Source organism: Thermobia domestica, chromosome 4, assembly GCF_964235325.1.
Source record: "Thermobia domestica chromosome 4, izTheDome1.hap1.1, whole genome shotgun sequence".
NCBI classification, from domain to species: Eukaryota; Metazoa; Arthropoda; class Insecta; order Zygentoma; family Lepismatidae; genus Thermobia; species Thermobia domestica.
This window is the reverse complement of record NC_137457.1, coordinates 251343868-251359407: the sequence shown is the minus strand read 5'-3', so window position 1 is coordinate 251359407 and position 15540 is coordinate 251343868. Positions and strand designations below refer to the sequence as shown.

At 36.6% G+C, this 15540-nt stretch overlaps 2 protein-coding genes across 3 annotated transcripts in view; one reads left to right on the top strand and one right to left on the bottom strand.

The window, feature by feature from the left end:
- Positions 1-7510, bottom strand: part of NKAIN (Sodium/potassium-transporting ATPase subunit beta-1-interacting protein) — a 137073-nt gene extending 129563 nt beyond the window's left edge. Inside the window, exon 1 of one of the 2 annotated variants that reach the window (XM_081755730.1) lies at positions 7059-7510. In XM_081755730.1, the coding sequence (XP_081611856.1) occupies positions 7059-7112 (54 nt within the window). In that variant the 5' untranslated portion in view covers positions 7113-7510. The remainder of the gene's footprint in view (positions 1-7058) is intronic. The other variant, XM_081755731.1, reaches the window with a different exon arrangement.
- Positions 7511-7738: 228 nt separating this feature from the next.
- The window catches only part of LOC145683979 (uncharacterized), a gene marked incomplete in the record, with an annotated part of 170982 nt that continues 163180 nt past the window's right edge, over positions 7739-15540 (top strand). Inside the window, 1 exon segment of the mRNA XM_081755729.1 lies at positions 7739-7912. Within this exon segment, the coding sequence (XP_081611855.1) occupies positions 7861-7912 (52 nt within the window).

Below are 15540 nucleotides of genomic sequence, written 5' to 3'. Positions count from 1 at the left end.
GCAACACGTCGAAAATGATCAATATTAGTGTCAGTTCATAGTTTCCGGAGTCGCTCAGATGAATAGTAACACACTCGACGTTGTTCAAGTTCGACTTGAACAATCGTTATGGAGAATTAGTGGGAGTGAAAAATTACATGTTCAAAATGGCCCAAATTAGGGTCGAATTCACAGTTTTCGGGATCGTTAAGATGAATGTTGAAAGTCCAGATGGCATTTGGCTCCAAATTTAGGGATGTGGCGCGAGCAGTCGTTGCCCTTAGGTATTCATTTATTTCACTCATATTAAGAAGAACAATGCCAAAGACGTTGTTATTCCATATTTATTTACTTCCTTCATTACTTCCCCTTCAGATATGATCTATTGCAGAAATTCTATCCTTTCCGTGCGAAGTACGGCTATTTCAGTTAATTTACAATACGTTTATTATTACTCCCATCTAAAATATGAATCAGCCATCAAGACTGCAGACACTCAAAAAATGTCACAATCGAGGGAGTGATAAACAGGGTTCGAAGATCAATCCTGATACGGAAAAGCAAAGCAATGACAACAACTCTGATGAAACCTTACACACAGCATCAACAAAGGAACCGTTACCCCTGAGTATTATCAAAAAACTATTCACAAACATAACTATTCAAAACATAAAACAAAGACACATACACACACAAAAGATACAGTACAATCTCTGAAAGCGAAGGGCAATCTATTGATGCAATACATGCAGATTGTCTCAATGTATCGTATACATGACTCAGGACATGCATTGTGGGTCAAATAAAAATTCTTCAACTGATGCAATCACAAGCAGAAAAGATAATTTCTTCTGGTAGTGCCCCTAGCAACTTCAAAAAATCGTTACCAACTGATTGAATGGACCAATGATGTACGCATACAGTGTTCCTGGTCATAGGAAGAAGCCTTCCGAAGGAGAAGACCTGTTGAAACACGACGCTATTGTACAGTCCGCAGCAAAAAACCTGCAATATTAGCATGTAAGTTTATTGTGAAACTAAGTCTTTTGCTCCAAAATAAGTGTGCAGTGAGGTTTCTCCTGGCGTGATTCGTGCAACTTAGACGTTATATTGATTCCCTGCGCTGTTAGGCGTAGTTTCACAATAAACTTATATGCTTATGTTGCAGGTTTTTTGCTGCGGACCGTACCACACTAAGTATAGCTGCAATTCAGAATTCCGAAGATTTTATAAAACCGATGAAGACATATACATCAAGAGCTCTCATCCTGTTGCCTCAAAGAGGGCGTTGAAGAATTCCGCCAGCAGAAAATAGAAGAATGGTCCACCAAAATTACCCATGTATACAGGTATTCAGAAATTACATGTTTAGACTCATAATGATGGACGAACTTCTACTGCACGAACTTTAAAGAGCAAGAAAGAAGAAATTACATTGGCCCAACCAAGATCCCAGGAACAGTAGGAGAATATTCAGGCTAACTATCTAAAATATGACAGTAGAGGTTGTGAGTTAAATGAAACTGTCATTGGTACCACATAGAACGGATGCTGGATATAGATTTCTTTCCGCAAGACCGCAACACTATCTTCAGTGCTCACTTACAATGCGCAATGTTTTAAAGATTTGTGGGTACCCCACTTCATATATATATATATATCCTATATAAAGGATTTAGCTGAGAAAATATATATATATATATATATATATATATATTGTCTTGCATGCACTGCACACTGTTCCAGTTCCCAGTCTCATATGAAACGCTGAACTATTCAACAATTATAGAATAAGTCATACTTGAATACCAGGCCTTTTCAAGGACTAAATACGAAATTCAATCAATAAAGGATTGCGTAGGTTAAATACCGACCGAACTATTCGTTACAACTACCAGTGTCTTGTGGCATCAGCATGGTTTTTTCGACTATCCCAGCCCTTTAGGCTAAAGAAGACGGATAATTATAAAAGTGAATAACTATGAAATTAAAATCTTGTGCTCTCTCACCGGAAATGGAACCAAGGACCACACGCTAGCCACTAGAGCAGTGTGGAGCCATTGATTAGTCTTCCAGAAACCGCAGTTGGGTGAGCACGTGCGTACTGCACATTAGGATTTTTACGTGGTGGATAACAAAGGGTCGCGTTCCGCGTCAGTAGACACAGAACAGACAGTTTTACTTGAAGGTTTGAAGTGTTTACAAGACACCAAGCGCAGAAGGACAGCAGTACTATGAGAAAGCCACAGCTGGATGCTGTACCGCGGTAACACATCAATCACGTTTTTCTCCTAGTTCTTAAATTTTCTCGCAAAAACAAAAAACGTGTCGTTCTTCAACAATCCTACTTAAAGGACCTTGCTCCAGCAATGTACTTCTTTCCCAAGCTAATGAACGCTCTGAAAGATCGCTAGTTGTTGCCGCCCAGATCAACGTATCACTTTATCAACACTAATTGGAGCTTCTTCAGGTGAAGGCGGCCAAACTAGGTAAAGATAAAATAGTAGATTTATAGAAGAAATGAGTTGAAGTAAGGGAATCCTAAAATGATGTATGCCTCATTTAAGAACGGAGTAGAAGTACACTCTGTAGAAATAACACATGCGAAATGCTGTAGAGACTCCTTACCGGAAGCGCATATAGGAGGATATGAATACAATGATGCAAGTATTTAACCTAACCTAACCTAATATTAAGAGAAATCTGAGATTGAAAGCTGTAACTGTCGGACCAAATTTAGTAAATATAACGGGTGAACTGGAGGTTTTACGTTGGTTCGTGAGGAGGGGTAAATGAAAGTCAGGTAAGGGCACTAGTTGAAGTTAAGAAGGTGATTGTTGTGTAGGCTGTCTTTGATGTAAGCGGCACTATATGTGGAGGTGGAAGAGACTTTGGCGGAGAGGTACACTTTTTATGATTTACTGGCGGGTAAGGAAGTGTGGAAATGGTGCGTTTATGTCAAAGTCGTGACATATCGTGTTTGAATTCCATAGAATTATACAAATATAGCGAGCATGTAACCTAACCAATCTAACCTGCCAGAGGGCCACTACGGTGGTGTATTCCTGTAGTGTACAGAAGCTGTATTTTATGTTTACAAGTCGAGCACTACTAGTATGAAATCATGACAAATACAATTGGAATTCGTGCCACTACAAAACCACCGGTTTTCATTACCCACGCTTACGTGCGTACTCACTGTCGCTAACGTGCCCGCTCCCTGTGAACACTGCCTTGCCCTAACTTTCTATTTCAAATCATAAAAGTTTACACGCTTCTGCTTTGAAGGTAATTGACCTGTAACTCAACCGATATATATATATATATATATATATATATATATATGGGTGATTCCACGAAAAAGGGAAATTATCACTTGGAAAATTTTTGTTCCGTTGATGGTCGCCTATTTCGATAAAAACAGCACATGCACTTACTACTACTAAGTACGTGTTAATTAGGTGTTCAGCAGAGCTGAATCGTTATTGGTGTAGTAAATAAAAAATAATAAACTTTTGAGCACCCACGGAGTTGAGATTAGTTAACACGGAGTTGAAAATTGCTGTGGAGTTGAGAAACGTGATACATCTGGGTGATAAGTTTTGTTTTATAAGTGATTAAGATTATAATTTACATAAAAATTGAAATAATTTTCCAATAATTTTCGTAAGTTAAAATTATTCTTCTTATGTTGAATAAAATTCTAACAAACTAGATGACACGTAATTTGTTATACAAAAATACTCCAGAAAATACTGCAAACATATGAAAATACTGTATATGTAATTCCAAAATTGAGTATATATATATATATATATATATATATATATATATATATATATATATGAATATGTGACGTAAATAAGAAAAAAAGAAATACACATACACTTATCGAATATTGAAAAATTATTGCGCTTTCAATATGTTGACTATCATATGGAGAGAACAAACTTTTCACATAAGCTTACGAAACAGACGAAGTAGTCACTAAACCTGTCTATTGTCTACTTCATTTGTTTTCTGAGCTTATGTAAACCGTCTGTCTTCTCTGTGTGATCAAGTCAACACGTCGAAACTGCAATACTTTTTCAACATTTGGTAAGTGTATTTGTATATTTGGTATATATACAAGGTGTTTCAAAACAATACACACATCGTTTGGGAGCTGATTCCTGGCACCAAGATAAGACGAAAAGTATAGACAACTGGGTGCACAAATGCTTCCTTTCGGAGTTATAGGCTGCCGAAAACATGAAAAAAATGATCTTTAAAGGTCCATAACTCCAAAACTATGGGACTTACCGTAGTCGGGTCAAGACTTCACTTAGGAACTAATATGTGCCCTTTTCAAATATCCATGTTTCAGAATCCTGGGGTACTCACGAAGCACTTTTTATAGAGGGAGTTTGGCTACGGGCGTATAATCTGAAGTACTCACCAACTACTTCTATAAAAGTTGTTGTGGAACTACCGCAAGATTCTGAAACATGGATATTTGGATAGCGCACATACTAATTCCTAAGTGAAGTCTGACCCGACTACGGTAGGTCCCATAGTTTTATGCTATGGACCTTTAAAGTTCATTATTTCTTTTTCATGTTTTCGGCAGCCTATAACTGCGAAAGGAAGCATTTGTGCACCCGGATTGGTCTATACTTTTTATCTTATCTTGGTGTTAGGAATCACCTCCCAAACGTTATCGGTATTGTTTTGAAACGCTCTGTATAATGCACACTAAATGACAGTGTGAGGCACTCATCATTTCTGTTTTCTTTGGATAATTCGATGTTCTTTGTTAAGTAGCCCTCATTTTCCACTCCAATGAAGGAAATGTCTTGAGGAAACAGGGAAGGGCTGTTCTAGTCTACACAGAATGACAACTTCCAACGCTTTTTAAACGTCAGGTTTAGTAGGCCAGGAGAAATTCCTCCCGATCCGCGTCATAAAATTGACTGTCCGTACATTGCCCTCAGACTCTTCGACAATCCCTGAAAAGAAAACAATTAGCTGATCATAAGATTAAGACGTCAATAGGTTAAAAACAGATACCATCCATCTTGACTTGACTGAAGTTTTACCTCCGGCTACCTAACAGCCCCAAATCTGAACTTCCGCAAAACACTCCTTAAATGGGCTAGAACCCACCAGCCGGCCTTTGAGTGTGAATGACACGTGGTCAGCGTGTCGGCTCCTACGACCGTTGCGATGGTCTGCGCGATCAGGTTTCAGTACATCTCTACTCAAATGAGTTTTTCAATTGCCTCACTGTGCGAAGTAAACACCATTAATTTTTGAGCTTCCACCGGGAAACAAACCCAGAACCACGCACGAAAGGCGAGCATACTAGTCACTAGACCATAAACGAGCTTTATTTCTATCAATATATTGAAAGAACAAATATTTGGAAGAGCATGAGCATAACAAACACTATAGGATTATCAACTCCGTGAACTTGTCTCAACACCGTGGATTCCTTAGTTTTCAGATGGACATGGAGTTGAGAAAATCGAATATAATTTATCTTTACCGGCCCACTTTTTAACCAGTACATGTGAGTAATTGTGTATGAATTTTCTACGTTAAGGCGTTGGTTCCTCAAGGGAAAGAAGGTATATACCATACAAATACATTCAGTAATAAATACCATGGTGTTGAGTATCAATTAATATACGCACCTGCTTTCCACACACAAAAATATTTTTCCTATAGCTTTTAACACATGCACACAACTTTTTCTGTTCTTCAGTCAAACATGTCTGCCTTGTCTTCTTGTGGGTGTTGCCAATGTGGACGACCATGCTATCTGTTGAGAGCAATGATATTTTTTTTCTATTGCCATGGAGTTGAGACGAAATAGAGGTGACAGAAACGAAGCATAGTCAAGCTTCCGAAAATAATCGTTATAAAGGTTTACTTTCCACAAAACCGAAACATTGAAGTGTTCTCTTCCATTTAATTACCATTAAATGATGTTTGATTTGCGACTTTAGTTGTAATTTATTGATTAAAATCAGTCAACTGTAGTCTGTGACAGCCCACGGTGTTGAGAAATTGGGTAATAATTAATTTTTTACGTATGTTCCGTGTTATATTTGCAAACTGTTATACATGGCATACCTACTTTGTGACGGTTACTACCAAATAAAATAAAAATGAGGTGATTCTTTCTAGTAGTAATTTGAAGAAATGCCCGTGACAGAAAATTTCCCTTTTTCGTGGAATCACCCATATATATATACATTCATTCATGTGGTCCGGCGATACGACACAAATACCGAAATTAGCGCACATGTAACATACTTTCGGAAAAAAAAAAAAGGATGCCTCCTTTCAACTAAACACTGGCCTACTAAATTTGTGGCCAATCTCAACTTTTATTGAATGAGCCTTGTACTCGACATCTAATATCTTGAATAAGATTTGCATCTATGCTGACATTAATGAATCTGAGATTATCTTCGGCTTAAAATTAACTTACAACATCCAGGAATATGTACAGATTGAGAAAATGTACAGAAACAAAACTTCATTTGTTCTTTGTCTAGCTTTACACACGATAAAACACCTCAAATTTGATATAGAACTAAATAGCTATCTGTACCCTTCTCGTTTAGAGCAAATAATTAGGCAACTGTTCCCTAATATAAAAAGATGTGACATGAAACAATCTCGAAAAACATTATTATTAAAGTTGGAAAACGACTAGGCCTATATTGAATTTATAAATAATCGTATAAAGTTTGGCTTAGGAATCAAATAATTTGAAAATTACCGCAAAAAAAGCTACTTCAATCAATCAATGTATGAACATAATACCACACAACGAATACTCGTTGGATCAAAAAGATTTATATCTAATCGCTTGTTTACAAACAAATTGATATAAGCGATGCTAACATTTTAAAACAACTATAGCAGGGCAAATATTTAAATCATGCTACGTATTTGCGTTACTTAAAACAAAATCTTATTCTTGAAGTTACAAGAAAATATGGTATAAATTCATCAGTTTTCATTTACAAGTTAAAATGAATGATGTACACTGAAAGAAAAAAAAAATAAAAACAAGTCCTCCTTACCACTTGAAGTACACATATCGTCAACAAAAAATGCCGTTTCGTACAAATTCCCATGTCATTTGGTCATCCAACACACTTTCCAAATCAATTCAACCACCACAAATATATTTTACACATTTTTTGGTGTAAGACACAATGTTCTTCTCATATCCAGACACTACTTTTTAACTTCCTGACACAAACCACCTGATCACTTCAAACCGTCAAACATCAACACCCTCATCACCACTCTCGCCTCTCTCAAGCCGCTACATCGAATGTGTGATTGTTCGAAACTTTTTACCTATATCGATGCACATTATTATGTAGTTCTTGATAAAGATTCTAAACAATAGTAAGTGTCATTACTTATTTGTATAGTGGGATTTATGTCATTCTATCTCTTAACAGTTTAATGTGTAATTCTAGCTATGTTTGTTTACTTTTTCTTAATACGGCGTTTGTAATATAAAGCGCAATGATACACTAAACACTTGCTCATAGTTGGCAGACGTCATTTCCGTATGTTGGTCAATTGAATATTTATATAAATTATTAATTTAAGTGTTAAATGACAGAAAACAAAATTGAAAGCTCTATATTAATTTATCATAACAATAAAAACTCATAGATGTATGTGATATGATGTTATTTATTGGTAATATTTTAGCGGAAGTTCTTCCATTTCCGGAGGTAAGGAAGTTGTTTCAAGTGCATGGAAGGTCCAACACAGTAGACAGACAGATGACTACGTAATACGACGAGAGAGAAATTCAACGTTACGTCGGAAATAGCTCGCGTTGCGGGCCTTTAACCGCCCGAGATGTCCGGAGACGTACAGCCTAGAAAGCGAAGAGACAAAAGGCGGAAAAAAGGTGCGTATTTCATAAAATATGATTGTATTCATTTTAACACTCAGGAGTCACATGTGAATGTTCAAATAATTCCTTTTAACTGTAGATATAAACATTGTACGGACATTAAAAAAAAAAAAAAAAAGTATTAGCAGATTGTGCGTTTTGAGATACTCTTCGTATGATTAAAAGTAGGAAGATAGAAACCTAGATCCGAATTTTAATTCATTAAAGATTCGTGTTTCAGAATCGAGCAAAACATCATCTGTATAAAATGTACCTAGCGAAGTATCTACCCCGAATCATAGTGTCACCTCAGATAAATCTTTAGAAATGGTACCGAATTGGATAGTTTGGCTGAACGGTCTCTAATTTTGCCATTTTATGTCGAGAACAGAATCCAACGAACCCCTGCGGAGCTTTTAACCCGTTCCTGCTGCTACTGCTACTACTCCTCCTACTACTACTACTTCTGCTACTTATACAATTAGGTACCGGTTCCAGTCACTGTTCGGCTCAAAGTAAACTCGTACCCTGATTGGTTTCAATATTACCATTACTAAAACGTTTTAATTACAAAAGAAAATGTTCTCATCCTATAGAAAGGTATAGAAAAGAGATCTTTGTACCGTACCAAGCATATCAAGTACAAATTATGGGTAAACTTTACAAGACACGCTCCAGCTGTGCATCAATGAGTAAGGCCCTTTTAAAAAAAAGTATAGTATAGTAGAGTAGGGAGGGTAGGGTAGAGTAGAGTAAGATATAAATAAGTAGGGTAGGGGTTAGGAACGAGTTAGTTTAAGGTTAAGTAAGTTTTGATCCATTTTCATAAAATTATTAGTGTGTAATTTCTCGTTTCTGAGTGAGTATACCTGCTGGAGCGGGCGTTGTAAAGTTAAAACCTTTAAAAATGTCTAAGGACTTAGGATTTACTAGAGTTTAACATAGAATGTGCAATATATTTACAACATTTTTTTAAATTATGTTTGGGCATATATCAAACAATTCGCTATAATGCAACGGATTCACTCGAGCAGAAAGTTCTAACAAATAGAAAATTTATGGGTAAAATACGATCTGAAACATTTTCTGTGAAGGGATGGGAGAGTTAATATACATAATTACTGTCAGTACACAGCACATTGAAATGAACTTTGAGTGACAGTAAAAGTATTGAATATGTAAGTGTGGTCTTCCACTAGCCTCTTTTATGCGTGTACTCGCGTCGCTGATGCGCCTGCTTTCTACGGACGCGCCCCCCGCTCCCGTTCAGGCACCCTGCTGCATTCCTGCCCTGACTTGGTTAGATAATATTGGTGCTTTTTAGTAGACACCTAGCACATGTTGGTTTCCTTTTATGCATTGTAGTTTTTATGCCATACGCCCACACTGTGTTATACTGAATATCCTGAAGTCGATCTGCAAGTAGTATTGGAGCTCGTCATTTAATGCGTGATCTGCTAAAAGAAATACAAAGCTCTAACTTATCTTAAAGTGTAAGAAATATTTCAAAATTTGGTAGACCCGTCTGCTCGAGTAATGTTAGTAGAACAGCAGCATTCAGTACACACAACATAAAATGTAAGAAAGGTGACATTGACTGCCAAGAAGATCCACCTCCCTGCGCCTGGAGCGCCGTAATTTCTGCTTGAACACTTTCAGCTCCAGCACTCAGCTATAGGTCATAAAAATTCTCTGAATATGCATTTTTAGGAACGTGGAAAATAGTATATAGAATACAAGTTTTTGAGGCATTGAAAGTATGAATGGCCGCGTTAATGGAAATCAGAAGCACGCCACAACCAGTAGGTCCACTTTTATTTAGAAATTGAGAGAGAGAGAAAAGTAACTATTAGCTATGGTACGTATTCTGATTTATTGTTAATATGTACGATGGAACAGGGTTCCAGAACACTAGCGCACATCCATTGAATTGTAATAGAGAAAGCTATTAGCCCGTCTTCACGCGCAATCGCTCACTCTGCATTGCTATGTGAATTAAGTTTTGATCTTTGATAAGAAAAGAATCAAGCTAGCTACTAACCCGCCTTCACCTAGTGTGCGGGCAAGCATTCTAGAACTTTCCGGACGGTTAGTGATGGTAAACGTATAATAGAATACGAGCTCTGAATGCTTAGTATTAGACTTATGAAGAAATGTACTGTATTTGTAAGTGTGCTCTGTGGGCCAGGATATTCAAAATCTATAGAAGAGTCTGTACATATTTGGACCGTTGCTGGTGAGCATGAAGTAATTTTTCACGTTAGGTGTGTTGTTTCTTTGAATGAGATGCAATGAAAGAAGAATGAGATGCAAGCAATTTTACATGCTTTATGCACTGCATTGTTGAAAGAAAATACGTTTTCAGCTGTCGCATGTTAATAGTTTCAATGCGTTTACTTAAACCTTTAAAGTGTTCGTGTATCATATAGGTGATTTATAGTCAGTGTAGAGTGAAATAGTTATTTTCGTGTGATTGTGTTATTTAGAACTCGAGACATGCAAACATTTGTAGAACCTTAGTAATTTTGATAAAAATGACCGGTCAGTTCCCGCTTTTTCTAGCAATTCTAATGAACAGTTTAAAGATTAAGATTAATCGAAACTGATTTTTTTAGTACTACGAGGAAAGAATAAAACTGGTATATTCAATTGACAATTCTTAGATCTTCCCTTTTTTAACATTAACCAATCGTCGTAAAGACTGTATCGTTTAATATAAATACAACTTCCGCTTCCCAGAACAGGTAGCAGGAGTGTGTATATAGCTGCCACTGAATAGTATTGAGTCATGTGAATTTGATAAAGCAGTAGCTGCAGTATGTGTGTGGAAAATTTGAATACGAAAGAAAATGGGGTTTTCCCAAGAGAAGGGAAAATCCATCGTGGACAGATAGTGTACCACTAAAAGACTAACCTGCAGACAGGTGGCAAAACTGGAAGGGGTAAGTGTTGGTGCAGTACAAACGGCAATTACGAAATTTACTGAGGAGTATACCTTCAACGACAGATCCCGACCTGGACGAGAACCGGGTCCAGCGAACCCGGAAGGCGTTTGCCTTGAGAAAAAAATTCTCCTAGCGATATATTGAATCTTCAAACGGAGACATAATCTAAAAACTTACACAAAAAAAAAAAAAAAAAAAAAAAAAAAAAAAAAATTGCAGGGCAGAACAGGAAGTAGCCGTAAAAACACGCATCAGAAAGTTGTACAACTCTCTTCTGTCCAAAGCTAATGTGTGTGAGATTATGGATGACGAAACGTACGTTAAATTGTACTATAAATCATTCCCTGGTCCCAGTATTACACTGTTCGCAAAGGTTCGGTTGTCAACAAAGCTGACTTTTATCAATTGATACTACAAAATTTGCCAAAAATGTTCTGGTCTGGCAAGCAATTTGCGAATGTGGAGTGAAATCACATGAATTTTTTACTAACCATTCAATGACAGGCGATCTGTATGCCAATGAGTGCATAAATAAGCGATTTCTACCAATGGTACGTAAACGCACTGGTAAAACATTATTTTGGCCTGACTTGGCGACGTGTCATTATGGAACATTAGCAATGCAATGGTATCGGAACCACTATGTCAATGTTGTGGGCAGATAGATTAATCCACCAAATTGCCCAGAGCTGCATCTCATAGACCAATTCTGGGCTTCAATGAAGGTCAAACTTCGGAAAAATGTTCGTCCTACTACTTCAGAGGTGCAGTTTCGTTCCGACTTGACCAGAGTTGCCGGGGCCTTTACTGGCGCCGCTGTCCTGTCCCTTGTGGGAGGTTTCAGAAAGAGAGTTCGCCAACTAGCCAGACCTGTTTTTAAGTTGTGTGTTCGGCATACGGGTATCTTTTGTGTCGATCACAAAGTGTGTTTTGTTGTAGCTTTCAAGCAGTACATTACTTTTGCAGTGTTTTTTGTATGTATTTGTCTATCTGTTAAAATGCTACAATAGCAATTAAAAGCGCCTGAGCTCCAACCTATAACTTTAGCTTTCAAATCTTTCATTTACGGTTATGTGTGATTTCACGTTTAACAGAGACAAACATTTTAAGTATTTGTACTTTAAATAGTCTAAATTAGTTAACTATATCTTTTTCATAAAGTTTATGATATAAAATTATTGTTCAAAGTCTTTGTATTTTAATAAACCTTCTCTAAAATCAATGCATGTGAATTGTGCTTCCATCTTCCGAGTTCTTTTAAACTATATGTTGATGACTTTTATATGTTTGTGGTCAATCCTTTCGACAATGACATCTCGAAAACTACAGGCTCTAGAAAGATGATCGATTGCAAATTTTGTGTAGATCGTCTAGTTCTAATTGAATATTTGAAAAACATGGTCATTATTTCTTTATTACATTTTTTACGGTACATTGGAAGTGTTGAAATTAAAAAAAAACAAAAACTAAAGCATCATATCCTATGTGCTATACATTCCAACACCACAATGTTGTATGTTGTGGTTGCATATGTCTCAGGCGTTTGTTCCATGGCCAAATAATAGTGAAAAAGGAAGGATAACATTTCTCGAGTCTTAAGATAAATATTTATTTTTTGAGGGTTTTGCCCAATGAACACCATATATAACTGACACTATAATTAATTGTATATGTAATGTATTTGCTTATTTCATACTGCATGGAAGAAGAAAGAAAACACTGGTCATACATGAATTAGAAACTCCAACCGGAAGTAGGCTCAAATCTTGCAAACGGTGCGAGGTATTGAAAAAAGAAATAATCGAAAAAATCTCCCCTTGTTGATTTTTTTTTTAAATCAAGATGTCTTTCACTTGTGTCTGTAAAGGGACATGTACATATGTTGTGAGGAATGAAAAGGAGATTTATGCTTATATGCGTATGATGCGCTGTGTAGAGAGCGCAGGTTCAGCTAGTATTAAATGATACAGCCTTTATCTGTTTCACAATCGCTTCTAAGTTCTTGTAATAAAGATACGTATTCATACGATAGAGCCCTACTGAAGCACTTGCGATGCTAAGTCTTACAACTTAATTTAAAATTGCAGAATTGTAAAGTTTCACGTTTCAACGGCCTGTTCTATTCATAACTATTTATTTAATCGGGAAATGAATAGGGCTTAGGTACTTTGTATATACAAAATGTAGTGCAGATGAAGAATGCAGGAACATTTTGTAAAGTATAGTATTTAAGATAAATCTTAATTTATAATTGAAGAATAATGTGGAAAGAGTCAATCATTGTTCCAATTCACAAGAAAGGGGACAAAACTGACTGTAATAATTATCGAGGCATTTCTCTTCTGTCAACATCCTATAAAATCCTTTCAAATATTCTGTTAGCAAGATTGACCCCATACGCAGATGAAATTATTGGAGATTATCAGTGCGGATTTAGACGAAATCGATCAACTATCGACCAAATATTTACCATTCGCCAAATACTCGAAAAGAAGTGGGAATACAATACCCTGGTACATCAACTATTTATTGATTTTAGAAAGGCTCACGACTCGGTTAGGAGAGAAACATTATACAACGTTCTTACAGAGCTTGCAATACCGAGAAAGCTAATTAGATTAATTAAGATATGTTTAAATGAATCCCAAAGTAAAGTCCGGGTAGGAAAATTTTTGTCCACGAGCTTCCACGTCGAAAATGGCCTGAAACAAGGAGATGCGTTGTCGCCATTATTATTTAACTTTGTGCTGGAATACGCCATAAGGAAAATCAAAGATAGCAACCAGGGCCTAGAGTTGAACGGCATTCACCAGGTTATGGCATATGCTGATGATGTAAATTTAATAGGGGATGATAGGAGAACAGTAGAAATAAATGCAGAGATATTATTAAACGCTTGCAGGGACATGGGTTTAGAAGTAAATGCAGAGAAAACTAAATACATGGAAGTGCGTCGGGACCGTAATACGGCAAATTGTGGAGGCGTTAAAATATTAAATAATACTTTTGATAAAGTGGATACTTTCAAATATTTAGGATCAATATTAACAGACGAAAATCATATTCGCGAAGAAATTAAATGTCGACTAAAAGCAGGGAATTCGTGTTACTATTCAGTTCAAAATCTCTTGTCGTCGCGAATTCTGTCGAGGAATTTGAAGCTTAAAATATATAAAACGATAATCATGCCTGTTGTTCTGTATGGTTGCGAAACATGGTCGCTTACTCTGAGGGAAGAACATAGACTGAAAGTATTTGAGAACAGGATCCTGAGAAGAATATTCGGACCCAAGAGGAACGAGAATGGGGAATGGCGAAAGCTTCATAACGAGGAACTACATAATTTATACGGTTTACCCAACATTGTTAGGGTCGTCAAGTCTAGGAGGCTTAGGTGGGCAGGTCATGTAGCTAGAATGGAAGAAAGTAGAAACGCTTTCAAAGTCTTGACTGGTAGACCCATAGGAAAACGACCATTAGGAAGACCTAGGCGCAGATGGGAGGATAATATTAAGATGGATCTCGCAGAGATAGGAATACAAAGTAGAAACTGGATCCAATTAGCTAAGGATAGAAGTCAGTGGAGAGCTTTTGTGAACGCGGCACTGAACCTCCGGGTTCCATAGGCCATAGAGTTAGTTAGTTAGTTAGTTAGAATAATGTTTAAAGAATTTATGTAGGCGACACACATGATAAATTATCTGTGAACATAGAAACAGTGTAAAAAGTATGGTTTATTACTATATAATTCAAAAGAATGTTGTAGTGAAATCCTAACGCAAGTTGGTGCGTGATTTTCGCAGTTATCGTCCTTTATCCGTTTACCCACCCTCGCCTCGTGCCTAGTTCCTTTGAATGCTTGGGCCTACAAGGTTCGCGCTGCTCTAAACTGGAATAGATGTATATTGTGCTTGTAGTGACCGCTTAATAAAGGTGCGGTGCGTGTTTATCTCATAGATCGCTCTGCTTGCAGCCAGCAATGCTAGTCATGCTTGCAACCATTTATTATGTTTCGCAGGCTGGAATTTGTATAATACCATCATTATCTTCTTATGCTAGTCTTGTAAAATCAACCCCGAATTCGTGGACTTCACAAGATTTCTTTGACACTTACATAACACTTGACGAGAAAATTCAAGTTTTTGAATTAATGGAGTAGAATTTTTGAATACAAATAATAATAATAATAATAAAAAAATAAATAAATAAAAGAAATAAGGAATTTGTATGTACTTGTAAATATAAATTTCATTTAGTAACTGTGTGTATAGTATACATGGAAAAGTATGTTCAAAGAGATAAGTAATAATTAACATCAAAGTATAACATGTAATGCATAAACCGTTACAACAAATAAGTTCGTATTCGTATGTTAGCGGACGGTTTATAATTGCAAACCGAATGATTAAAATCTAATCTGGTATAGTGTGGAAATTCGGGGTTTATTTTTTTGTAGGACTTACGTAAGCAGATAATGGTGGTATTATAAGAGTTTCAACGTGTGAAAAGTAACAAGTGGTTGCGAACATGTTTCCCGAACGAAGCGCAGTATAAACTTTTTTTTTTTTTTTTTTTTTTAATTTCACTAGCCGAAATCATCCGTTATTGTCGGGTTTTAATTTAGAATCTGTATAAAAATAGTAAGCGCCCCTCGATGCCGACTTTTAATTCAGAACATGTCTTAAAAGGGAGAAAAAA